The sequence below is a fragment of the Ictalurus punctatus genome, chromosome 10 (assembly GCF_001660625.3).
Source record: "Ictalurus punctatus breed USDA103 chromosome 10, Coco_2.0, whole genome shotgun sequence".
Classification (NCBI taxonomy): Eukaryota; Metazoa; Chordata; class Actinopteri; order Siluriformes; family Ictaluridae; genus Ictalurus; species Ictalurus punctatus.
Genome location: NC_030425.2, coordinates 5,932,303 through 5,959,586, shown reverse-complemented (window position 1 = coordinate 5,959,586; position 27,284 = coordinate 5,932,303). Strand labels below are relative to the sequence as shown.

The 27,284-nt window shown below is 41.6% G+C and overlaps 1 protein-coding gene across 1 annotated transcript; it reads left to right on the top strand.

Moving 5' to 3' along the window:
• Nucleotides 1-5,732: 5,732 nt before the first annotated feature.
• On the top strand, nt 5,733-27,041 carry npepps (aminopeptidase puromycin sensitive). The gene is made up of 23 exons (XM_017477643.2): nt 5,733-6,105; nt 13,050-13,134; nt 15,368-15,445; nt 15,666-15,787; nt 17,684-17,791; nt 18,694-18,894; nt 19,060-19,156; nt 19,304-19,337; nt 20,923-21,037; nt 21,510-21,674; nt 22,244-22,348; nt 22,510-22,570; nt 23,419-23,528; nt 23,837-23,900; nt 24,237-24,376; nt 24,526-24,660; nt 24,827-25,046; nt 25,140-25,282; nt 25,528-25,584; nt 25,724-25,831; nt 26,148-26,303; nt 26,550-26,597; nt 26,741-27,041. The coding sequence occupies exons 1-23, from the start codon at nt 5,983-5,985 to the stop codon at nt 26,885-26,887; spliced, it is 2,622 nt and encodes an 873-aa protein (XP_017333132.1). The 5' UTR covers nt 5,733-5,982; the 3' UTR covers nt 26,888-27,041.
• The last annotated feature ends 243 nt before the right edge of the window (nt 27,042-27,284 follow it).

Below are 27,284 nucleotides of genomic sequence, written 5' to 3'. Positions count from 1 at the left end.
GGGATCATTTTAAATAAAAAACTCGCTCATTTTTCTTATCTTTTACCCGTTTTATGTATCTTATGGCAGAATTGAAAGGTATCTCGTTATTAGCTCTACACTGCCTCCTATAGGAAAAAAGATTGAAATGACAACTTTATATTCCTAAAGTATAAGTCATGTCCAGTAGCAGGCGCAATTAATACACATTTACCTCTTAAAGCAATCACAAGCAGCTTTTCACACATTGGTATCACACTGATCTGTATATTTCAAGGCCTACATTATAAAACATTTTATATTGTTTCAAACGTATCTTGAATAATCTCGGGGGCTGTAATTGTAATGACAAGTTCATTTTGCATATTAATCTTTTACAGCATTTTAGTCACTTAATTCCCTTTGTACTACTTTACTCAAAAAATGAATTCATTACTCTTACTTAATGTAATTGAAGAAAGTTTCTACACACAGTTTAATTTAGTTCATTCAAAATAAATCAGGTTAGTTGGGTCAACACCATTTAGTTGGTTTAGGTCAAATAAATTTAGTCTAGTAGGTTTAATTAACTCTTACATTTGTCAAACTAAATGTTCTTATGTTGGTCCACCTTATTACTTTGTAATGATTTAATGAGGTTTAATTAATTTTCTCATGCTTAACACAAATGTAACAAAAGTAAACTTCAGTTTAAAATATATTAGGTGGACTGAACACAATGAGATTAAGGTGTGACAAAATGTTCCAAAATCGTGTTACTTTAGCTCATTCTAATTAATTAAACTGAACAAGGGGCAAAATGTTTTTATTTTTTGAGTGCTGGATGTTTCAACAGTGATAAATTTTCAGCTATTTAGTATTAATATATTGCAAGGATATTATTATTATTATTTAGTCAGAAATCGGTTAATATTGAGTTTTTCTGTTTGGTTTGTTATTTGGCTTTACCTAAAGTTTTATTACTATTTACAGGATGTAATATTTCATACTAATTCCTAAAGTCTTGTTGCTTCAACACCCAAACACTGGCCTCTGGGCTTCCAACCTGTGAAATGTTGTTATACATCCAGACACACAAAGTTCAGTTTTTAGTATTTAAAGTGGGCTTAATTATACTATTCAGATGCAGTATACTAGCCAAATTGAAATGGCATGCAAATATATAAACTTTACTATTATGTGTAAACTTTGATGATCTTTGACAAAAAGCCCTGCAGTATCTCTAGTGAATATTTACTCAGTAGTTATCTGTGTTACTTGGCTGCAGCTCAGAGCAGGTTCGTGTTTAAATGCGGCTCAGTTCTATACTCCTCTCGCCGGGTCCGGTGGCGCGTGCCTGTAATCCAAGCTACTGGGAGGCTGAGGCTGGCGGATCGTTTGAGCTCAGGGGTTCTGGGCTGCAGTGGGCTATGCCGATCGGGTGTCCGCACTAAGTTCGGTATCGATATGGTGCTCCTGAGGGAGCTCGGGACCACCAGGTCGCCTAAGGAGGGGTGAACCGGCCCAGGTCGGGAACGGAGCAGGTCAAAGCCCCCGTGCCGATCAGTAGTGGGATCGCGCCTGTGAATAGACACTGCCGTGCAGCCTGAGTAATACAGCGGGACTCAGTCTTTTACACTTACTTTTTAATGCAACATTCACAAGTTAAATTCACGTGTAGCATCTCGTAAACGGAGTTTGGATTCATCGACTATAAACATAACTTTGGATGGTATCTGACTATCAGCACTACACCGCCTCCTATTGGGAAAATGATGGAAATTACTACTTTATAGATCTAAAGAAAAAGCCATGGCCAGTAGGAGGCAGTGCTGAGTCGCACATGCTTGTGTTAGAAAGCAGATTGCAGAAACATTATATAATATTTGTAGTAGCCCTGAGTAGACAACTAACCCAATTATACCCCAGAGAACAAAAAATCTTGTCAGGGTTGATAAAATGTCTTGACAGAAAATGTGTTTTTCCCAAAAGTGTTGCCCAGGGGCGAACTGGCTATCTGGAGCACCCGAGTTTTCCTGGTGGGCCAGCCGGCTGCTACGGAAATATGTAGGCCTATATATAGCCTAAGTATACATACATAATGACAGTAATGATAATAATATCGCGTCTCCTTTCAGGGCTCTACAGTGCGACCATTTCATTCGCATTTGCGGCTGAAAAGGTCTTTGTGCGACTGTGAAAAAATATTTAGGAGCACCGGTGCGAGTGACCGGTTCATAGTTGTATAATACATCGGAATAAAAACTACAGGAAATCCAAAATGCATTTACACCGCGCAACAGTTACTTTCACACTGCTTTTCATCTCCTCGGTCAACCGAACAAGTGTGTAAATACTGCAGAGGAGCAATTATGATGACAAGAGTAACACTGAACATCATCTGATTCTCTCAACTTCCCAATCTCACAAACCGCCATCTTTTATTGATCCCGCAAAATAACATGAACTTTCACCTGCTCGTGTAGACACAGTGGGGTCGGGCAGAGTAAATTAATAATAATACTAACGCTATAAGGTGGGGTTTAATTCAAACTTCTTTATTAAATAATTCCTCCCCAATCATAATCAAGATTAGCAACTGTTCAGTCTGTAAACATACAGTACACTGCCGCTCTGCTTCACTAACTCTAATAGCGCATTCACTTCATATAAACTCTCGGTTGCCAGATATCACCAGAAAAGTCAACTCCAGTTTCAATGTTCTGATTTAATCACCCCCAAAAACACAATATTATCACATGGCAACACTGTACTGGGGAAACCCATCTAAAAGGAACACTATGGGTTGGGTTACTATGGGTTGCACTTAATATCAATTTGACATTAAGCTTAGTAAGCTATCTCCTTAGAAGGCTATTAGCCTTTTTCCTAATAGGGATAATTTTTGTGTTAGTCTACTTTTAATTAGGACTCTTTATTGTTTAAAATATTTAAAAATAATAATGTTATGCTTGTTTATTTATCAATTAACCAACAGTATTTCTCATTGCTATTATTTTAATTCAATTAACAGTGACCATGAGCAGAGAGCTTACATTTAACTGTTTATGACAGACCTCCTGATTAAAGCTTAAACAAAAAAAGATTGGTATCTGGATTGGTATCGGCTGTAAAACTCCTGATCGGAGCGTCCGTAATGAACACCATTAAACTAAAGCTCTTTGCATCTGGCAGGTAAATGAACTCACCCAATCACATCCTATATGAGATTATTCAGATATATACACAATATACACAGAGCGGTTCGAGAACTGACTCCAGCCCAGAACCATGACAGTGGAGAAATGTCTAATAGTGTAGATTTAAATATATTTAAGAGGAGCAGACTTCAGACACTGAACATTGAGGTTTATTGTATTTGTTTACAAGGTGGAACAGATTAACGGTTGTTTTTTTTTTGCATACAGCCTGTAAAATTAACTGAAAATATGAAATTTAGTTTATCAGAAGGTAAATTAATGTGTCATGGCTCACACTATCTTCCTAACTTCTGTCATAATTGACAAGCTCAAGTTTTCTCATGCCTACTTGTGTGTTATATTGTGGCACATTAACATTGCCATCTCAAAAAAAGCAACCCTATATGCTCTCTCTCTTTCGCGCGCTCTCTCTCTCTCATATATACATATATACACTCCTCTTCTCCTCCTCCTCATTCCCTTCTAAAGCTCTGCTGACCTGCTCCCAAAAGAAAACCCTGAACTCTGCAGACATGATCATAGCTGAGTTTAATGTCCCACGATGATTGTGTGCCATTCAGATGTGGATTCATTTTAGTGTTTAAAATATAAAGTTTCAGTCCTGATTCAGGAGTTGTACAGATGAGTGGTACAGCTCTCCTACACTGCACCCAGATACTGTCTGGATTTGTTTGATATTATAAATGTTCTTTGCTACACTGTTCTTCGGTTTCTGTTTGCCTATTTTACAAATATGACTCGGTAACTGTTCAGTGTTACTTCAAATAAATATGTTTAAATAGCATTTATGTTTCTGTATTGTGTTATATTTTTATGCTAGTAACTGGTGTTAAAAATTGGTCTAACCATCTATGAGCTGGTGTGTTATATGATGTGGCGTGTTGTGGGCCGGGTGGGGTGGGCTGCTCTGGGCCAGAAAGTCCATGGCCACGTTTTGGTCCGCCCCTGCTGTTGCCACAAAGTTGTATAAAATGTATTTCTATGCTGTAGCATTACAATTTCCCTTCACTGGCACTAAGAGGCCCAAACATGTTCCAGCATAACAATGCTCCTGTGCACAAAGTGAGCTCCATGAAGACACGATTTACCGAGATTGGAATGGAAGAACTCAAGTCATTCATGATCGTTCATTTATTTGAACATCAAAATGAATCAAGAATGATGAAAACCAAGCGAAGGAGTTTACGAGAGCTTAATTTAATATTTATGTAATATTGTGTTAAAGCAAAAAAATTTAACATGTTTTGAACATTCTATCTTTATATATATTTTTTCATTTCAAAACGAAAAGGAACGAACACAATGTACAAGTACATGGACCAAAAATGCTCTCATGAAAGTGTTTTTATTGCAATAATACAAAAATATACAACATATAAACATTCACTATACAAAGTCACCATTAACAATTGAATGCATTATTAAAAAATACAAAAAAAAGACAAAAAAACAAACAAACAAACAAAAAAACAAAGACGAAAAGGACCCAGAGGACAGACAGAAAGAATTACATTAAAAAGTCAAATAAAGTGCATATAAAGTACAGAATCTTTTTTTGCTTTTTCATTTGCTTTTTTAATTTGTAATTGTTTGAATATAGTTTATATATTTTTTGGCTTCAATTTCAAACAATGTCAATGCATGCCTAGAATTATTATTCTATTTCCATTTATGAATAAAATAGTTTGCCATAATACTAATTAAATTAATGACATAATATTGATCGTTCTGGCTGTTGTCATATCTATTAAGCCAAACAAAACATCAGCTACACACAGACTAAAATCTGACTCAATATGGCCTATAATAAAACTAATGAGATCTTTGCAGAATTTGTGTGTGTGTGTGTGTGTGTGTGTGTGTGTGTGTGTGTGTGTGTGTGTGTGTGTGTGTGTGTGTGTGTGTGTGCACCAAAATAAGTGGAGATGTGTTTCTGGGTGTGTGTTACAAAATTAACAATTTGTCATTATATGTTTTTTTAAACCTAACAATAAACTTAATAAGATAGATAGACAGATAGATAGATAGATAGATAGATAGATAGGCAGACAGGCAGATATCTAGATAGATAGATAGATAGATAGGCAGACAGGCAGATATATAGATAGATAGGCAGACAGACAAGTAGATAGATAGATAGATAGGCAGACAGACATACAGGCAGATAGATAGATAGATAGATAGATAGATAGATAGGCAGACAGACAAGTAGATAGATAGATAGATAGATAGATAGATAGGCAGACAGACAAGTAGATAGATAGATAGATAGATAGGCAGACAGACAGGCAGATAAATAGATAGATAGGCAGACAGACAGGCAGATAAATAGATAGATAGGCAGACAGACAGGCAGATAGGCAGATAGACAGGCAGATAGATAGAGAGATAGACATTATTAGTAAACAAGTGCCTACATGGTGAGGTCTGGTTCTTCTCATATGTATTTGCAAACCTGTTTTCAGAAATGAAGCAACATTAGCGCGCGCACCCGGGTTACTTTACTAAGGGGGCTCCTCTGCGCGATGACGTCATTCCCCGGCCAGAGCGCGCACGTACACACTGGCTGCTATTTCGCTCGGTTTGAAGTGAGAGGGGAAGACGACGGGAACCAGTGAGCAGCAAATCCAGCTATTTTATGTTGCTGTTTCTGAGCCGTCAAGTTTCTCTCTCGCACCAAGAAATCCCATCCTGCCCTCGAAGCCTGTTTCTTTGCTCCTTTGCCCCGGATAGCGAGTAGACCCATTAGCTCGGTGTTGTACTCTTTCTGCTGACGCTTCCAGCCCGACCCGAGTCAGCCAGCATGCCTGAGAGGAGGCCCTTCGTGCGGCTGCCTACTGACGTTTACCCCGTTAACTACGCGCTGTGTCTGAAGCCCGACCTGATTGACTTCACTTTCGAGGGCAAGATGGAGGCAGAGGTGGAAGTAGGTTTGCCTTTATTTATTTCTTATATTATTATTAATTTTTAACGCGCTGAGAACTTCAACACCGTATAAGTCAATAAACCGTTCACGGGTTGGTGAAGCTCCACAGTTACTGCTCTCCTGCTGCTAAAGCTAACTAGCCCGAGAGCCTGAAAAGAGCTCGTCATCAAGTTACCTTAGCTGTACTGCTGGCCTGTTCGCCTCGAGCCAGTGAGCGCGGTTTGGTTAAGCAGGTTATCGAGTGAACTGCACTGAGTTACTGAGTTAGTACAGCATGTCTGTGTTAGCACGCAGTTTGAGCACGTTAGCTAGCTCCTCAATAACATTAGGACACATCCAGTAGCTCCTATCAGCAGATTAAAAACTAACCCGCTAAGTCTGGAGGTTTTTCTGGCAAACCAAGTCGAGTACAGGTCAATCTGTCAATAATGTCACTTTCTAAAGACTAGTCTTGTTTTTATGCGACTTAATTATTTGCTTGCTAACTCCTGAGTCTGTTCTAGCTAAGTGACAGTGCAGATCCGAGAGCGTGAACCTGAACAGCTCCCATGTCCAGTTTATTTGACTTTTTATTTTACTTTTAGAAACTAAGGATTTGATTCTGCATTAGAGATTATGATGATCAATGTCCTCGACACTGTCTGATTTGATTTATTCCCCTCTCTCCTTTCACCTTTTTCCTTCAGGTTATCCTGAGTGTTTTGTGTCAACACTCCTACAAACAAGGTTTATTTATAAAAGCTTTATAAAAATAAAACAGACAATGTTCTAGTTTTTCTCCATGGCGTGGGGTTTTTCCTTGGACAGAAACACCTGGCTGTTCTACATGGAGCCGGGGAAAGTGCCCTGAATCTTTTATTTATAAATAAATAAATAATAATAAAAAAAAAAATGTGGTGTTTTACAGCGTTTTGATATGATAACAAAACAAATACGCGGACGATATTGAATCAGATAGCGGCTTTAACACCGTTTCATATAGGGAGTTTATGGGACAAACTGAACGACCATTCATGGAGTAAATCAGATTAGGTTTTAAAATCCATCCATAAATGCTTATTGGTGGATTTTGTCAGACACGCAATACGTTTACGTGGACAACAATATTGCGATATGAACCCGATTAAGACGATACTCTGATTAAGAGACTAGCATGTAAACAGCGATTATTGATGACCTTAATCTGACTAAAGTCATACTCGAAGTAAACACAGATCGTATTAAGACGTGTGGAGTTTTCCTGTTTTAGTCGCGTTACAGACACGTACACACCTTAATCACACTATTAACGTCGTGTGGGAGTTTCCACCGCATTGTGCGACAGGACACGATCACACACGGCAGCGCTCGACCGTTTTACAGCAAACGAGAGCACGGCGGCGTCCGAAACCGCGTATTTCAGCTACGTTTCAGGCTTCAGACGCAGCCCATGGCTTCAGTCAGTCGTTTATTTGCACGTATAACATGACTAATAATCAGCTGTGCTTTCGTCAAATTAAAAAGGAAACACTCAGAACTGTATACAGTTCCATACTGAAGACCAACTGTACGTAGATACGTGAAATTCCGGAGGGACGGCGTGGCGCGGGGACGTGATGACGTGTGTCATTAATCGATCTATTTTCTACAACACGTAAAACAGGAAGATGAAAGGAATATTCTAAAAGCGATTCATGTAAACACCTTAATCCGAATATCGTCTTATTCAATAAGGTCAATAATTGGATTACCGCTGTCCGTGTAAACGTACTCAGTGTCTGTAACGGGTTTGAATCGGGACGGATTCACGAATGAATCCTTATGAATAAAATTCTTCTTAACTGAATTGTTACTGTGCTTTTCTTTTTCTTTTTAAGATTGTTCCTAAGACAACTTAAGAGGAAATCAAATTCTTAAAAAGTATGTCGTCGCAAATAACTTCTTAAAGTTAAAGGATATCTTTGCCAACTTTGCCGTAGCTCCCCGAAGGGTCAAGGATTTTAATGGATTTATCGGGTTCTTTCAAATATTAAACATGGCAAGATTTTAAAAAATTTGCAACATATAATAAATACTGTGTTAGTTACGTACGTGAGCTAGCATGCTTGAGTCATCGGCTTCCGCTTTCCAGCAAGTAAATCTCCTCTGATGTGGGTTAATGTTGTTAAACAAACTCCTCTCATGCTCTTTAAATTTGGATCAATGATCAGGAGGTGATTTCTATTTTTTTTTTTTTTTTTTTTTTTTTTTTTAAAAGGATAATAAATTGACTCATTTAAAATTTGGCAGTATTGAATTTGTTGTAGCTATTATACTAGTTTTTATACATGAAGAGGAAAAAATTCAGATGTTCTTAAGTAAATATTTGCAAATTTTTCAAGAATTTCACTTAGGAACATTTCTTACGAACTCCTTAGAATTGATCATCTTTCTTAAGATGACTTTCGTGAATCCGGCCCAAGTTATGACGCAATCGACATTAAAACAAACCCGAGTGATTAATGTACTTACGTGCGGCTCATATAACAAACCGTGGTTCTGTCTTCGTTCCACATGCCTCTCTGGCTATTTTTTTCTTCTTTTTTTTTCTGTTTGGTTGTGATTTCTATTTTTACTCTGTACCAACAGCTGCATGTTTGTGTGATGGCAGACCGTTTTGAACAAGTACGCAAAGCTCATTAGTGTGGCATTGATCTGTGGAGTATGGATTTCTCGGTCTTTTTTTAGTGAAAGATGGTTTGTCACATTTCAGCATTTCCTTTTTTTTTCTAGGCCACCACAATGGCCTGTGTCGAGCTGCTTTCGCATCCGAACCCCATTGTGAAATTTCACCTGCTGAGCTCAGTGTGGCGTCTGTGCTGTGAGATTAACTCCATCCCCATAACGCTACAAACCGTGACCTTTCAGACCGCCTGAATACACTGCTCGTACGTCGTCACGTGTACACGTTTCTCACTGCGTCCAACCTGCATCCACTGGGGTCGTTTTAATGGGAAAACTAGAAGCTTAGAGGCTAAAAAATAGTCTGTCCAGAGCTAGGCAGGTTATGTAGGTTTGGATGTATTGATTGTTTCTCTCCCTAAGTAGAGAAGTCTCTCAGGCCTGAGGGATGAATATCTCAGATTTCCTGCCAGTATTTTTGCATTACAGAGGCTTGTGAAGAAATGAGCTCCAAAGAGGGATTGTTGTGTTGGCAAACTAAGTAACTTTAACTCCGGGTTTATTACAACGGCACCACAATTTTTCCGACCAGCTCCGTCACCAGGGTCTTTTACTCTCCTCGGTTCTCCTTCAGAGACGATATGTTTCGAGTTTATGAGCTGGTTCTAATTTGAGATGGAGCACTCGGGGATTTTAGCATAAAAGAGTCACGTATGAAACACACTGATGGGTTTTGGTTATTTTTGCAGTATAGCGTCAACATTCCCCAGCTTCATGTCATTTATTTTAAACTTAAATTCTTAACAATCTGCATTGGATCACTTCTGAAAGATATTCTAGATGAAATATATTTGTGATGGCAAGTTGTACCAGAGTAAAAGTGTTAAATTATTCAACAAATAAGGCAACAGTCGTGTGTGTGTGTGTGTGTGTGTGTGTAAAATATATATATAATGCACACAGTTGCAAGTACTTAGTAGAGCACCCTTTTACTGTTATGACCTGCTGCATATCTTAAGAGATGCATATCTGCTGGCTGCGTTCCTGAGGAATCTTATCCCATTCCTCATGAGCAATGGCCTCCAGTTCAATAATATTCTTGGGTTTGTATTCTGCAACCGCCTTCTTCAAATCCCACCAGAGATTTTCGATGGGGTTCAAGTCAGGTGACTGTGATGACCCGGTAGATTCTTCCAGGACTTCTTCTGCAACCAAGCCTTGGTGGAATTTGATGTATGCTTGGGATCATTGTCCTGTTGGAAGGTCCAGTGATGCCCAAGCTTCAGCTTCCTCACAGACGGCATGACATTTTCTCCTAGGATTTCCTGATACTTTAATGAATCCATCTCGCCTTCCACACGCTGCAGGTTTCCAGTGCTGGAGGATGAAAAGCAGCCCCAGAGCATCACCGAGTCTCCACCATGCTCGATTGTGGACAGAGTGTTCTTTCTTCATTCTTCTTCCTCCAGACATACCGCAGATCCATCGTGCGGAAAAGTTCCAGTTTTGTTTCATCGCTCCACAGAACAGAATCCCAAAACTTCTGTGGCTTATTTATATGATTCTGAGTGACGTTTCTTGTGCTTTTGGGTCAGTAGTGGTGTACGTCTTGGAGTTCTGGCATGGAAACCTTCTGCGTTTAGTACGTGCCTTACTGTGCTCACTGAAACCTCAGTGTCTGTTACACCAAGTCTTGCTGCAGGTCTTCTGCGGTCACTCGAGGGTTTTTCACAACCTGCCTTCTCAGAAATCTGCGTGCAGCCGCTGATCGCTTCTTTTTTCTGCCCCGTCCAGGTATTTCATTTATTTTCTGCCCCTACCCAGTTCAGGTATATCAATAATTTTCTGCCCCTAGCCAGTTCAGGTAGTTCATCCATTTTCTGCCCCTACCCAGTTCAGGTATTTCAGAGATTTTCTGCCCCTAGCCAGGGCTTCATTAGTTGCATCAGGTGTGCTTCGGTCAACACCTGTTTTGCATATCTGTCCTGTTGTGAGGGATTTTATTCAGGGGGTTGAATAATTTTGAAACTGGAGGAGTCATAAATTGCATTTTCAGTTGAATCTGGGGAAACCACTTGCAGCATTCGTTGTGTTGAACTATTTCAATCGCTTTTGTCTGATTTTGTTCATTGCAAACGGCTGAAAGTCTGTCAAGTTTGACAATAAACCTGATTTGCAATGGGGGCTGAAGAATTTTTGAATAATACAAATGTATGCAGATGAATGTAAAATAATTCAAATGGGCAGAAATAAAAAAACTGAACGTTTAAATACAGTTATATTATATTTATTCATTTAGTAGACGCTTTTATCCAATATTTGACTTTGAAATGAGGAAATACAATACCTCATACCTCTCTGAGTAGCTCCACTAAGCGTCGGTTATTAACCGATCGCAGATTGCGTGAGGGAACGTAAACCTTCAGGAGAGTGTTGAGGTAGGGGAACGCTGTTCCAGACAAGGTCTTGTACGTGAGCACGGTTTTGAATTTGTTGCAGGCGGTTACAGGAAGCCAGTGGAGGGAGATGAAGAGGGGTGTGACATGGGTTCTTTTGGGCTGGTTGAAGACGAGGTGTGCTGCTGCATTGCAACAAATGGCAGGGGATCTGAGACCCTTGGCTGAAAACGCCGGTCTGGGTGAACAGCTCTTTATTGAGGAGGCTCCGACAGTTTGTTCCATTTTTGCTGCAAACAAGGCTAGCCGTATTTTCATTAATGATGGATTTTAAAAGGAACAGATCTGAAGTGTTATTGCTAGAGGTTGATGATTGTGTTGGGTTGTTTGGGTTCAGGGGAAAAAAAGAAGGCACTAAGTAAAGCTTTCTTTGAACGCTTTGACTAGGGATGTGCGAGACTGGTCGACTAAACCGTACATTTGCTACTAGACGGCGTTGAAAACAATATTCGATTACACGGGGGGAAAAAAACGTATCGTTCAAATTACCGTCATTTTAATGCTACTTTTTAAAAAATAACGCATTCAAATAAAGCGTTTGGAAAAAATAATCCGTTATATTTAGAAATGTATCTGGAGCGGAAACGCAATCCTTTTATTTTACCTGCGATCTCGCACGCGTTTTCTCCGTGTCAATCGCGGCGGGCTCAGAAATGACCACTCGAAAGACGAGCAAGCCCGTGGGAGTCTTTTGACTCGGAAGGAAACGGGAAAAGTTTTATGAAAGCTGTGCCATGACAAACTGGCATATAATAATTCCAGTGAAGCCGTGCGTAACCGTATTCAGCACGGGCACGTAGGTGCTAACATAGGAGAGACTAACCCAAGCAAACAAATGCCCATCGCGTGATTCACTACGACTCGCCGCCGCTGTGATCCCGTCCGCTCGGGAGGGGAAACAACCGAGCTGATCTCGGAGATGACGGCAAGAGACACGCTACCACTCAGTTTTGTTGAGGGAGAAAGCTTCTGAAACTTGATGGCCTTTTTCGAGCTTGAATACACAATACCAGGGTGGAAAATGATCACGTCAAGGTTGGAGCTGAACTTCAGGACATGCTCGCGAATATGAAAGAGACCATGGAGACGACCAAGGAGTATGTAGCAGTAACAGCGGATCGTTGGACATTCATTTTGGGATTTGACTGTTTGATTCCTAGATTAAGTGTTTCAAATGGATCATTATTTTCATATACACACCCACACTTTTTTTTGACTCTGGGTTTCTTACTTTAAGACTTCCGTTTTAAACGTCAGTCAGATATAGCAATAATAAAAAAAAAATGACCAGAGAGAGCTGATTGGCTTAGCTAATTCTTCTTCACTTTTGAATTAAATAAATAAATAAATATCTGCCCAGTCTGCCCAGTTATGTTTGGTTTAATGAGCTCTGTTTTCCTGACTCAGTATGTTGAGTTTGCTTTATGGCCCAGCCTTCAGGGGGGTGTATTAAAGAATGATCCTAACTTTAAAAACCCTTAATCCTCTCTGTTTGGTAACCATGGCAGTTTCTCTTAGGACCTCATTTAGGACAAACGCTATTACAGAATAACATTTCCTAAGTGCGTTATCTTATCTTAACTACAGATAGGAAAAGGGTATTACAGAACCATCCTAGCATGACAAAGTCTAAAAGGTGTGTGTAGATGGCGTGTAGACGGCGTATAGATGAACAGATGGCAGAAGGGCTGCGTTCCCTTCATTTTGTTGAGATACTGAATAGAGCAGCCGTGGCCTGTGGGGAATTCGTTTTCAATGACGTGTTGCATTAGTTCTGCGTGTATATACGTTTGTGTTAATGCTGTGTCTAACTAACTGTTTTCTTTTTCTTTTTTTTTTTTTTTGCAGGTTATTCAAGGGACAAATCAAATTGTGATGAACTGTGCTGATATAGATATAATCACTGCATCTTTTGCACCAGAAGGAGGAGAAGGTAAGTGTGGAATTGCTGCTGCTGCTGCTGCTTTGTGTATATGTGTGTGTGTGTGTGAGTGACATTAAGTGTTTTTCCTTCATATGTTAGGGGTGTAAAGATTGACCGATTCGAGTGAGTGCAGTTGTCTCAGTAATTGCGCTGCTGCTCTGCTCTGCTCTGCGGTGCACGGCTTCAAAACAGCTCGCGACAGGAAGAACAAATCAAACCGGAATCGATACAAGCGTCAGTGTATCAGTCAAATCCACTGCTGTTTTACAGATTATTATTTAGTAGCATAATAAAAACAAACCATAATCGCACATTAAAATGGTAGCTCTGACGATGAGAAATACACGTCATTATATTTTATTTTATATGTTATATGAGTCATAGGATCGAGAGAGAGAGCACGGTCCGAAAGAGAGAGGGAGGAGAGAGAGCGCCGCCCGAAAGAGAGAGGGAGGAGAGAGAGAGCTAGAGAGCGGTCTGAGAGGGGTGGGGGAGAGATCCGATGGGGAGAGAGAGCAGTCTGAGAGAGAGTAGGAGAGGCTGCTGAGGGAGTAACTGTTTTTTTGTAACATAATTGAGAACAGGAAGTAACTTTTTTTTCTCTCGGATGTTTCACAACATTACTTCTAACTATAAACCCGGAACCAGTGTTCCACCCGTGCCGCCTGTCATGTGTCCCTCCCTATATAACACACTGCATACCGACATGCACATCATATCATCTTGTGCGTATGGAGAACAGTTCTGCACAGCAGTGGACAGATCAGTACCCCGAGTGCACGGGACTAGCAGATCAGTGTCTGGACTTTTATTCGTATCTGCTGCAGAGCAAAATGCTTCATGTTTGTTTGTTTAAAGGAAGCGCCTCGATGCTGAAAGTAAAGCATGTTATCCCACTGCCACACATCACACCTCACTGAGGATCTGGTGCACAGCAGAGCGATTTTTACTAGACGAGTTAATTAAACGTGAATTTTCGTATGAACATACTACTCGGACTCGATCGCTTTTAATTACGACGCCCCACAGCTCATAGCCAAAACCTTCATCAGCATGATGCGCTGTATTAAAAGCATTATGAGGAGACGAGAATGATTATTGCTACACGGTTGTCCTGTCCGTCCCTACCAATTCATTTGCCTCATCTGGTCATTTCCCCTTAGCCTAACAGGCAATAAAAACACGAGACTGGCCAGCACTAGAGCTTTCACTCGTGTAGTGGTCTAGGCGGTGGATTTGTCCACTCCTTCTGCCAAAATGAAAAATAAACCAATCACTTATACTCGTTAGTTATTCAATTAAGTTCAATTCGATTTTATCTGTATAGCGCTTTTTACAATAGACATTGTCTCAAAGCAGCTTTACAGAAATATCGACACGGTATACAGATATTAAAGGTGCGAATTTATCCCAACTGAGCGAGTCACCGAGTGGCGACGGTGGCGAGGAAAAACTCCCTAAGATGTTTTAAGAGGAAGAAAACTTGAGAGGAACCCGACTCAGAAGGGAACCCGTCCTCATCTGGGTAACAACAGATAGTGTGAAAAAGTTCATTATGGATTTATATGAAGTCTGTATCTCTACTTATCTCTATGAAGAACCCAACAAATTATGTATGTTATTAACATTGCCTTTATTTAATTAGATTTCCCCCCCTTTGTTGTATTCCTTAACTCTCTTATTTCTGTATCTATTTATTCATTTCTATTCATCTCTATATATTTCTGTATAGTAGGGGAGGGTTTTTGGAGCTAATGACGGCTTCTTAATTAGCACACAAACAAGCAAACGCGACGATAGATAACAATAGACAAAATAACACATAAATAAGAAGAGAAGTATTTGAATATTGTAAGTGAGTGAGGAATAGACAAGATATACATATATAGAAGTAAAACTTTTTTATTTATATGTCACGCACACACACACACACAGTTGTTTTCTTTTATGGCTTAATTTATTTGTTGATGTTATTTATTTATTTATTTATTTATTTATTTATTTACTTTCCCTTTTACCAGACCTAGTCCTCTATCATGTTGTAAGAAGAGATACGCACCTCTATTACATCTGCGTATAGAGTAGAGTTTATAGACAAACGCTGCTCGGCGTTCAGCCTCAGCGTCACAGTTTTGTGTGGATTAGATGTACATTCCCATGCCATTTCTCATCATTGTAATACTATATAACTATAACTATATATATATATATATATAATTTTCCCCCCCTTGTTTCCATTTAGAAATTAGCGCTACGGGGTTTAACTATCAGAACGAGGATGAGAAAGTCACTTTGTCCTTTCCCAGTGCTCTTCAGAAAGGTAAACACCACAGCACCCCTCTGTGAATGAGACTAATCTATCGCTGTAGTCATTCTCTCAGCAGCTGAAAAGATGCTCCTAAGTTATCATTATTCCTTCTCACAATGAAATTGTTCCCATGTCTTACTCTTTGTGTGGTCTAACTCTATGAATGACTTCATTTGTGGTTTGATGTCAGGATCATGTGTTGCGCTTGTTTGTTTTTTCTGGACATTTCTAGGGTCCGGTATGTTGAAGATTGACTTTGTTGGAGAGTTGAATGACAAAATGAAAGGTTTCTACAGAAGTAAATACACGGCTCCGTCGGGAGAGATCCGCTACGCGGCCGTCACACAGTTTGAGGTAACCCGACACCTTTCCTTTCCTTCGTTCATGCGCTGCATTTCTTCAGGTTTTCTCCCAGCACGTATATCCGGGGCTTGTTTCTCTGACTTGCAGCTAGGCGCCTTCTGCTCTACACATGATTTAAGTGACGTGGATATTATAGGACTGTTTTATAGGTAACGAGTAACTACGTGTGAGGAGAACAAACAGGAAAGAGTGAATTTAGGTTTAAATGCATCGAGGAAGGAAGTGTAGAAGGAAGATATTAACGCTCCTGTTCACACTCCATACAATGCGTGTGTCTGTAGTATCAGCTTTTGTTTCAGTTGTTTATTGTTGCCACTTTCCGTTCACATAAATGTTCCAGTTCGACACGTGTGAACCATTGTCAACCTCTCTCTCTCTCCCACTCTCTCTCTCCCCCTCTCTCCCCCTCTCTCTCCCTCCCCCTCTCTCCCTCCCTCTCTCTCCCTCTCTCTCTCTCTCTCTCTCCCTCTCCCTCCCTCTCTCTCCCACTCTCTCTCCCACTCTCTCTCTCCCCCTCTCTCCCCCTCTCTCCCCCTCTCTCCCCCTCTCTCCCTCCCCCTCTCTCCCTCCCTCTCTCTCTCTCTCTCTCTCTCCCTCCCTCCCTCTCTCTCCCTCTCTCTCTCTCTCTCTCTCTCTCCCACTCTCTCTCCCACTCTCTCTCCCACTCTCTCTCTCCCCCTCTCTCCCTCCCCCTCTCTCCCTCTCCCTCCCTCTCCCTCTCTCTCCCTCTCTCTCTCCCACTCTCTCTCTCCCTCCCTCTCCCTCTCTCTCCCACTCTCTCTCTCCCACTCTCTCTCTCCCCCCCCCCCTCTCTCTCTCTCTCTCTCTCTCTCTCTCTCCCACTCTCTCTCTCCCCCACTCTCTCCCTCCCTCTCCCTCTCTCCCTCTCCCTCTCTCCCTCTCTCTCTCCCACTCTCTCTCCCCCCCTCTCTCCCTCCCTCTCCCTCTCTCTCCCACTCTCTCTCTCCCACTCTCTCTCTCCCCCCCCCCCCTCTCTCTCTCTCTCTCTCTCTCTCTCTCCCCCTCTCTCTCTCCCCCTCTCTCCCTCCCTCTCCCTCCCTCTCTCTCTCTCTCTCTCTCTCTCTCCCTCCCTCCCTCTCTCTCCCTCTCTCTCTCTCTCTCTCTCTCTCCCACTCTCTCTCCCACTCTCTCTCCCACTCTCTCTCTCCCCCTCTCTCCCTCCCCCTCTCTCCCTCTCCCTCCCTCTCCCTCTCTCTCCCTCTCTCTCTCCCACTCTCTCTCTCCCCCTCTCTCCCTCCCTCTCCCTCTCTCTCCCACTCTCTCTCTCCCACTCTCTCTCTCCCCCCCCCCCCCCTCTCTCTCTCTCTCTCTCTCCCCCTCTCTCTCTCTCTCTCTCTCTCTCTCTCCCCCTCTCTCTCTCCCCCTCTCTCCCTCCCTCTCTCTCTCTCTCTCTCTCTCTCTCCCTCCCTCCCTCTCTCTCCCTCTCTCTCTCTCTCTCTCTCTCTCCCACTCTCTCTCCCACTCTCTCTCCCACTCTCTCTCTCCCCCTCTCTCCCTCCCCCTCTCTCCCTCTCCCTCCCTCTCCCTCTCTCTCCCTCTCTCTCTCCCACTCTCTCTCTCCCCCTCTCTCCCTCCCTCTCCCTCTCTCTCCCACTCTCTCTCTCCCACTCTCTCTCTCCCCCCCCCCCCCTCTCTCTCTCTCTCTCTCTCTCTCTCTCTCCCCCTCTCTCTCTCCCCCTCTCTCCCTCCCTCTCCCTCTCTCCCTCTCCCTCTCTCCCTCTCTCTCTCCCACTCTCTCTCTCCCACTCTCTCTCTCCCACTCTCTCTCTCCCACTCTCTCTCTCCCACTCTCTCTCTCCCACTCTCTCCCTCCCTCTCTCTCTCTCTCTCTCTCTCTCTCTCTCTCTCTCTCTCTCTCTCTCTCAGGCCACGGATGCTCGCCGAGCTTTCCCTTGCTGGGACGAGCCAGCGATCAAAGCCACCTTTGACATCACCCTTATTGTCCCCAAGGACCGAGTAGCCTTGTCGAATATGGTACGTGTCGTGTTTCACCCCGCCCCTCTGGAACCACGCTGCCCCCGTCATTGTATTATGTATGAGCTCAGCTTATTTACAGAAATAATCCTTCGAAGTCTTAAGAGGTCGCGTCCACTGCGTGCATTTTTGTTCGAGCACGGCGCGATGCTCCGATACTGTCAGCTGTAATATAATAATTATATTAATAATATAATAAAATAATAATAATAATAATGAACAGAATTGTAGTCATGTTCGAGTCTCAGAGGTTTTTGTCCTTTTTGTTAAACACGTGACTGCAAACGACACCGAACGACGACTCGTGGATATTTAAAATCCACCCGTGTCTGATTGTGATTAAACTGAGCTCGTTTACTAAATTAGCAAACTGCTAAGTTTTACAAATCGCATATTTACCCATGTTCATAAATTCCACTGTTTTAATTCTGTACGGTTAAATACGCAGAGGTTTCCTGGGCTATTTTCCTACTTCGTTGGACATTTTTATCGAAATACGTTCAACGATTTTATACGCTACGTAAAGGAGGTTTAGATTTTACGGCTGAAATGGTGTGTTTCTGGGATACTCTGAAGTGTTGTGCATGAAAACCACTCTCATACGTTGTGTAATATAATTCAGTCCGGTGTTGTGCAAGGATGAGAGTGTAATGGCAGCGCAGCTCTGGTTTCGCTCCTGATTTTCAGAGAGCATGCTAATTACTGCAGTTAATGGAGGGAAGATGCAGGCAGGCATAGCTGGGAGATAAAAGCTTCAGTTTCCTCAGAGCTTTTAAGCTATTTTGTAGCACGTTCTTACACAGTGTATAGAGGAACATGTTTTTTTGTTTTTTTTAAAAAACAACTCTCACGTTGTCCTCGCACACTTGTCTGATTGTCATAACCGTGATCTCGTGCTGTAGAATGTCATCGATCGGAAGCCGTACCCAGAGGATGAGAGTCTTGTGGAGGTAAAGTTCGGCACTACACCCATCATGTCCACCTACCTGGTGGCGTTTGTCATCGGCGAGTACGATTTTGTGGAGAGCCAGTCGTCTGACGGCGTGACGGTCCGCGTGTACACGCCAGTGGGGAAAGCGGAGCAGGGGAAGTTTGCACTGGAGGTAAGCAACCTGCAGTTATATGTAGAATTAACCTGACCCAAACACTTGGTTTGTTGCCCCAGATGATGTCATTTTACGATGAAGTATTAGCAGTGCGTTCTTTTCTTTTACTATTTGATGTAACTTTAAATATTGTGTCTTTTTTTTCCCCCCCACTCTTTTTAGGTGGCTACTAAGACGTTACCTTTTTACAAAGACTATTTTAACGTTCCTTATCCGTTGCCTAAAATTGATCTAATAGCAATTGCTGATTTTGCTGCTGGTATGTCATTTATTTATTTATTTATTTATTTATTTATTCATTTACTTACTTACTTATTTATTTTTTCTTCTTTGCTGTGTTTATTCTACAGTGTTTTCGCATTTATGCGATACATATTAATTTATTTGATTGTTTTTGTGCATTTAGGAGCCATGGAAAATTGGGGCCTTGTTACGTACAGGTACTATGAATGCATATTAGTATAGCTTATAGAGTTAGTAAAGCGTGTACCCACTTGCTTGTGTGTAGTAAAGAAGTCTTGACTTCCTGATCTGCATTTTCACTGCAAGTCCTTTTTGATTATCCAGTTAGGTTCATATATATTTGGACACGGACACAAGTTTTGCTCTTTTGGCTGTTTACCAAAACACATTCCAGTTACAGTTAAATAATGAATTTGGGCTTAAACTGCAGCGTCTCGTTTCATTTAAATGTACTCGCATCAACATTGGAGGAAGGGTTTAGGAATTACAGCTCTTTAATATGTAGCCCCCTCTTTTTCAAGGGACCAAAAGTAATCGGACACTTGACTCGAAAGCCGTTTCATGGACAGGTAGGAGCTATTCCTTCGTTATTCCGTTGTCAGTTAAGCATGTAAAAGGTCTGGAGTTGATTCCAGGTGTGGGTTTCGCATTTGGAAACTTATGAACCCACAGCATACGGTCAAAGGAGCCCTCGATGCAAGTGAGACAGGCAGGAGATAGCAGAAACATTAGGAGTGGTCAAATCAACAGTTTGGTACATTCTGAGAGGTAGGCATATCATTATCCCAGTCTACAGTAAAGAGAAGACTTCACGAGAGCAAACACAGAGGGTTCACCACAAGGTGCAAACCATTCATGAGAATAGAAAGGACAGATTAGACTTTGCTAAATAAAAGAAAAGCCAGCCCAGTTCTCGAAAAGAATTATTTGGACAGGTGACACTAAGATGTACCGGAACGATGGGAAGAAAAAAGTATGGAGAAGGCTTGGAACGGCTCATGATCCGAAGCATACCACATCATCTGTAAAACACGGTGGAGGAAGTGTCATGGCATGGGCATGTATGGCTGCCAATGGCACTGGGTCACTAGTATTTATTGATGATGTGACAGAAGATAGAAACAGCCGAGTGAATTCTGAAGTGTATAGGAATATATTGTCTGCTCAGATTCAGTGAAGCTAATTGGACGACGCTTCACTTTAAAGATGGACAATGGCCCAAAACATACTGCGAAAGCAACCCAGGAGTGGAATATTCTGCAATAACTAAGTCAGTCGCCTGATCTCAATCCAATCGAGCACGCATTTATTTCACTTGCTGAAGACAAAACTTAAGGCAGAAAGATCCACGAATGTATAACAACTGAAGACAGCTGCAGTAAAGGCCTGGCAAAGCATCATAAAGGAGGAAACCCAGCGTTCGGTATTGTCCATGGGCTCCAGACTTCAAGCCGTCATTGCCTGCAAAGGATTCTTGACAAAGTATTAAAAATGAGCATTTCATTTATGATAGTTTATCCGTCCAATTACATTTGAGCTCCTGCAATAAGGGAACTGTGTATAAAAATGGTTGCAATTCCTAAGCGTTTCTTATATTTTTCTTCAACCCCTTGAATTAAAGCTGAAAGTTTTTCAATTTCAAATCCGTTGTGGTGGCGTACAGAGTCAAAAAGATTAAAATAGTGTCGCTGTCCAAATATTTGCGGACCGAACTGTAGATCTGATCTTTTGACGATGTTCCCTACACACGGAAAAACTGCAGTGCGTGTTTTGTGTTTTTAGGGAGACCGCTCTACTAATTGACCCAAAGAATTCGTGTGCGTCCTCACGTCAGTGGGTGGCCCTGGTGGTAGGGCATGAGTTGGCACACCAGTGGTTCGGGAATTTGGTTACTATGGTGAGTGTATGAACTCTGTAACCGTAGTGACCTCGTAAGAGCTTTGTTACTGTTTGCTGAGAACCAAGCTTAGAACATTTGTGTTGTTAAAGTCCTGTAGGTTTACAAATATTTATTTCATTCTGTTTTTGTTTCAGTAGTAAAGATTTTTATTTCTCAGGTTTTGTTATATCTTTTTATGTGTATAATGTGCACTAGAAGAGTCACCATGACGCACATGAACCATAAATGTGTTCCATTATTATTAGCACTGTGAAAGTCAATCCAGAGAAAGTGCAACTACAAATTTGATAGAGAGAGAGATCTCTTTCTTTCTAATCTGCTGGTTATACATATTGTTTCCTTTGTTCATGGTGTGAGTTTACTGTAGTGACTTTGCACAGACTGTAAGCATCATCTGACGGCATGCTGAAGTATATTAACTTGTCCATGGGCCTGGTTTCCATTTACTGATAGAGGGGTTATTCTGCAGGAATGGTGGACCCATCTGTGGCTTAATGAGGGCTTTGCGTCATGGATCGAGTACCTCTGTGTGGATCACTGTTTCCCCGAGTATGACATCTGGACGCAGTTTGTATCTGCTGACTACACCAGGGCTCTGGATCTGGATGCTCTTGATAACAGTCACCCAATCGAGGTTGTATTTTCTTTTATGTTTTTAAGCACCCCGTGCGTTGTTACTCTTTAATAACCATAACTTCAGCCCGGTTCTTGTTTAAAAGCCGCACAGCAAATCTGTCTGAATCCGTTTCTGGCAATCGTGTCATTTCACCTGTGGCATTATCACAGTGTTGCAAGCAAGAGTGTCTTGGGTGATGGCCAGAGACGCCTAAATTACAGCTTGGGGTTGTTGGGTTTTTTTATGATTACAGTTTGTACTAGCTTCTAATGTTGGTTCATAAGTCACAAGAATAACTGTGAATTAAATCATGACTGGCTCTAATGAGTAATTGTTTTAATTATGTTGTAAAAGCAGCTTTTAATTTGCCTGTTGATGACGACACGTGTTTAGGGATGGACTTTATGAGTGCAGAGTGCAGTGATGCCAGAGCTTACTAATTTTAGAAATACACGCATGCAGTTGTAAAATGGTTGCTGTTGATTAAATAAAGATACTGTAAGCAGCATCTGACAAAATAGAAGTACTTGAAAAAGCATTATGTAGCCTACTGAAATGACTGTGTGTGTGTATGTCCTAAATGTCAGGTTAATGTAGGGCATCCCTCAGAAGTGGATGAAATCTTCGATGCCATATCATACAGCAAAGGTGCTTCTGTTATTCGCATGCTGCACAACTACATAGGAGATGAGGTAAGAGAAGAACCCAAGCATGGGAACCATTCACTCTTTCACAATTCAGATGGACCGTGCACTAGACTGACCTATTTACTGGCTTGCCATTAATAAGGAAATCTCTCGTCCAGTGGCCCTTTTGTGCATCTGATTAACATTGTTTCTTTATGTGCTTCCAGGATTTTAAGAAGGGAATGAACACTTATCTTTTAAAGTTTCAACACAAAAACGCATCCACAGGTATATTTTGTGTATGTGTGTGTGTGTGTGTGTGTGTGTGCGTGCGTGCATGTGTTATAATAATTTGTAAGACTAAAGATTTTCCTAACCCTGGCATTGATGAGTGATTACAGACCAATTTATTATCTTTTAAATCCACTGTTTCTGCTCCTCACCTCTTGCTCATGGTCTTGTTCCTTTGTTGTTGTTGTTGTTGTTGTTGTTGTGTGTTTTTTTTTTTTTTTTTTTAATGCATCTGTAATAAATAGGTCTGTGATTATTATAGAAAGTAATTGACTTATTCCCTATACGGAGAAAAGAGCAAGCAAAAAGAAACCTAGTTGAATATAAACTCCACGTATAATGGCGGTCCAAGGGCAGCTGTTGGAGCAGTTCATAAACACGTTTTTGTAGCATGCTTTAATGAACCTGTCAGCCGAAGGTCTATCTTTTCAGTGTCCTTTTTTTTAATTTATTTGTTTGTTTGTTTGTTTGTTTATTTTTGCAGAAGGAAGGAAGAGTTTGTCGTTATGTATTACCACCATAGTCAGTTTCAGACATTTTGCTCATGTTTGTTTCAAATATTAGCACTGAAGTGATGGTAGTAGTCTTGAGTTTGCATTATTTAGTTATTTTGCTGTATTTTAAAGCATATAGATGGACAGATTTTAGCCACTGCCTTGAGACTTCATTTATAAGGGTGTGTTGAGTTAGCAGGGTTTCTGTTCTTTTCCCAGTACAGCGAAGTTTACCGTCAGGGTAATTGCCTAATTGCATGGTATTCCTTTAAATAGTTTCTACCTACACCACATCACTACGTCTCTCGCGTTCTTTCTTTCACTTATTCCTTCATCCTGTCTCTCTTTCAGAGGACCTGTGGGACTGTCTAGAGCAGGCTAGCGGGAAGCCCATTGCCGCAGTGATGAGCTCTTGGACCAAACAGATGGGATTCCCCATTATTGTAGTGGACCAGGAGCAGGTACACTCACTGCCCTAATTACTGAATGAGCAAGAGGGGGAAATGTTTAGGCTGTGTGACTAGGACAAATATATATATGGACTAGGTTTCGTGCACCTCCAGGGCTGGATTGGAAACTTTGTGAAACCAGTTTAGTTTTAGTTTAATGTAATAGTCCTAATAGAAGCTTAAACATAAATAAGAATTTTAAGCATGTTGCTTATACATATTCCATAAACATATTTATGGTTTAATTAAGAATGAATTTAAATAACAATGCATATTGTCTGCTCTTTTTTTATTTGTTTGTTTGTTTGTTATTTTTAAAGCAAGGAGACGATCGGGTGCTGAAGATATCTCAGAAGAAGTTCTGTGCCAGTGGACCACATAATGGTAAAATTGTTGTTGTGTTTTTTTTTATTTTTTTGTTTTGTTTTTTTTAATAATTAATATAGTATTGTAAAGTTAGGTAGGATCTGTTATGTAAAATCTGTCACTTTTCGGAGTCGATTCTTTCTGTCGTAATGAAATTCAAGCGCCGGCGTACATATTTTCACAGGGACCGTAAACGCGCTCTGTTGTAAACATAGTAGCAGTTCTGTGTTGAATGAAAGGAAGGAAAATCCGTTCCCAGACCTGAGGCATGGATGCTTGCTTTCCGTTCTCATTGTTTGTGTATATTGTGTGTGTGTGTGTGTGTGTGTGTGTGTGTGTGTGTGTGTGCGCTAGGTGAGGACTGCCCCAGCTGGATGGTCCCAATTAGCATCTGTACCAGTGAGGACCCTAGCTGCTGCAAGATGAAGGTTCTGCTGGACCAGCCTGAACTCACAGTCACCATCCCTAACCTGGGACCAGATAAGTGGGTCAAGGTCAGATCTCTTTCTCCCTGTATGTGTGCTGACGGTGTGATCATTTGCATTGTTAAGAGTTTGTGAAAATGTTTAGCCTTGGAGTTGGCATTGTTTGGTCGACCGGAGATTAGCACATCTGTGAAACGTGTCCGTTCTTCTCGTTGTAGCTGAATCCAGGCACGGTAGGCTTCTACAGGATCCAGTACAGCTCTGCTATGCTGGAGAGTTTGCTGCCCGGAATCCGAGATCTTACGCTGCTCCCTGTCGATCGCCTGGGCCTGCAGAATGACCTTTTCTCTCTGGTAAGACCACACACGTGCGCGTACTCACGCATACACGCTGCATTATTGCTTACCATGACACATCCATTAGCACTTGCGCGTCTGTGAGTTTGACAGTAGTTGACGTGACCCATGACCGTGTCAAATCCGGTATTTATTGATGAAATAAATCTCTTTGTCTGTTTAGTCTCGTGCAGGTATGATCAGCACGGTAGAGGTGCTGAAGGTGATGGAGGCGTTTGTGAACGAGCCGAACTACACGGTGTGGAGCGACCTGAGCTGTAACCTGGGCGTGCTCTCATGTCTGCTCTCCCACACCGACTACCACGAGGAGATCCAGGAGTTCATCCGAGACCTCTTTACCCCTATCGGCTTAAAGCTTGGCTGGGACAACAAACCTGGCGAGGGTGAGCGTCGGGGTCGGGGTCCTGCTTTTTTCTAGTAGTTTAATGTCTTGTCGATATTTACTTGCCGTTTATTTTTGTCATGAAACGGTCCAGGCCATTTGGATGCTCTGCTGCGAGGGCTCGTGCTAGGAAAGCTGGGGAAGGCGGGACACAAGACCACGCTGGAGGAGGCTCGCAGGAGGTTTAAAGACCACGTGGAAGGCAAGCAGATCCTCTCTGCAGACCTCAGGAGTCCAGTAAGACCTGCATGACTCAACACATTTAGACCATTTTCATTTAGACCTCAGCTGCTGCTGCTGCTTTCACATGTCATAAGTTAAGGATACATCAAAGGATCTGTTTGTGTGTTTTTTTCCCCTTCGAATAAAGAATAGAAGAGTAGTGGAAGTTATTCCTCTTTCTATCTATCTATCTATCTATATTGCACTGATTTTCCCTGAAGAAGTATTGTACAGGCAATTTTTGTATTTTATCATTCCAGGTTTATCTAACGGTTTTAAAACACGGGGATAGCTCAGCGCTGGACACTATGCTAAAGGTAATATCACACTGTTTGTGTAAGTTGTACTATTTACCATTGTAGATGATTTGAAAATGTATTAATTAAAAAGAATGCAATTCGACAGATTAGAGATGATGTAATAAGAAACGTACTGTGCTTCGTTTCGTCCGTCCAGCTCCATAAACAGGCGGACATGCAGGAGGAAAAGAATCGCATAGAGAGAGTTCTGGGAGCGATCTCGTCTCCAGACCTCATCCAGAGAGTGTTGACTTTCTCCCTTTCGGTATGTTGTGCACGTTCGGAGTCACTACCCCACACCCTTATTGTCTCGGGTGAAATTCCTTTTTATTCCGAAGACCTCGGAAACAAAACACCAGCCCCGAGTGGTCGTCGCTGTAGACTTATGTACGTTTCCACAGATCGGGTTGGGAAAATCTTGGCTACTAAGCTGACGTTAATGGAACACCGTGTTTACGACTGTAAAACTAGTACTCCTTAAGTCAGAATTGACATGTCTGAAGCCTTCTTGTACTGCGAATGTCATTTATTTATTTCGGTTGAGCTGATTTGTGTGTGTGTGTGTGTGTGTGTGTGTGTAGGATGATGTTCGTCCACAGGACACCGTGTCTGTGATCGGCGGCGTGGCCGGGAGCAGCAAGCACGGCCGCAAAGCAGCTTGGAAGTTTGTCCGAGATAACTGGGAGGAGCTTCATAACCGCTACCAGGGTGGATTCCTCATCTCTCGACTCATTAAGGTGAGCCTTAATGTATACAGAATAGCACACATGCGTAGTACGTATTAAACTGCATTCAGGTTTCATCTTTTACATGAACATTACTTGCTAAATACAAGCTTAATCATACTTTGTTGTCTTTTACTGTTGAATATGGAATAGTCTCCGCTCAAGCTATTTCAGCATTTTAATCAAACGCTAATAATAAAGATCAACAAATGAGGGGAAATTTTTTTTATTTTTTTTTGGTACATCTCTCTCGTCCAGCTCACTGTCGATGGGTTTGCAATTGACAAAATGGCTGCAGAAGTAAAGGTAAGCCATAGAGTTGTATTTCTATAATAAAAAATATCATTCTCATCAGTCATTACATGGCTGTAAACGATGCTGGTTAACTGATTTATCATTTGCGTAACGCAAACCCTCATCTCGGCTCGCGCGATCGTGTGCGTTCTCAGAGTTTCTTCGAGACTCACCACGCGCCCGCGGCCGAGCGCACCGTGCAGCAGTGCTGCGAGAACATTCTCCTGAACGCTGCCTGGCTCAAGCGGGATGCCGAAGACATCCATCAGTACCTGCTGCAGCGCAAAGCGCCACCAGTGTGACCCCCGAACTCTGCCCCCCCCCCCCAGCCTCTCCGGACCTGCTCATTCACTCACTCCGATCTCCCAGCAAATCATCGCTGCCTCAGCCAGTCCGCCCAGCAGAGAGCGAGAGTATCCAGATATTAAACAGGCTTTTTTATATATATATATATATATATATATATATATATATATATATATATATATATATATATATATATATATATATATATATATATATATATATATATATAATGTGTGACGACGATTAAAGCGCTGTAGCTACATCTTGCGAATTACCCGAGACTAATCGAATTCGAGACTGAAGTGTGATGACGAATGTTGTATCCTGTTCTGCCTGCTGGAAGCAATGCACATGCAATGATGATGAAACAAAAAAAATTCCAGATGTGATTTT

Coding starts and splice junctions, on each gene's coding strand:
- npepps (XM_017477643.2), top strand. CDS start 5,983: ATGCCTGAGAGGAGGCCCTTCGTGCGGCTGCCTACTGACGTTTACCCC. Junction 15,788..17,683: donor CGGCCGTCACACAGTTTGAG/GTAACCCGACAC, acceptor TCTCTCTCTCAG/GCCACGGATGCTCGCCGAGC. Junction 22,349..22,509: donor ACAACTACATAGGAGATGAG/GTAAGAGAAGAA, acceptor ATGTGCTTCCAG/GATTTTAAGAAGGGAATGAA.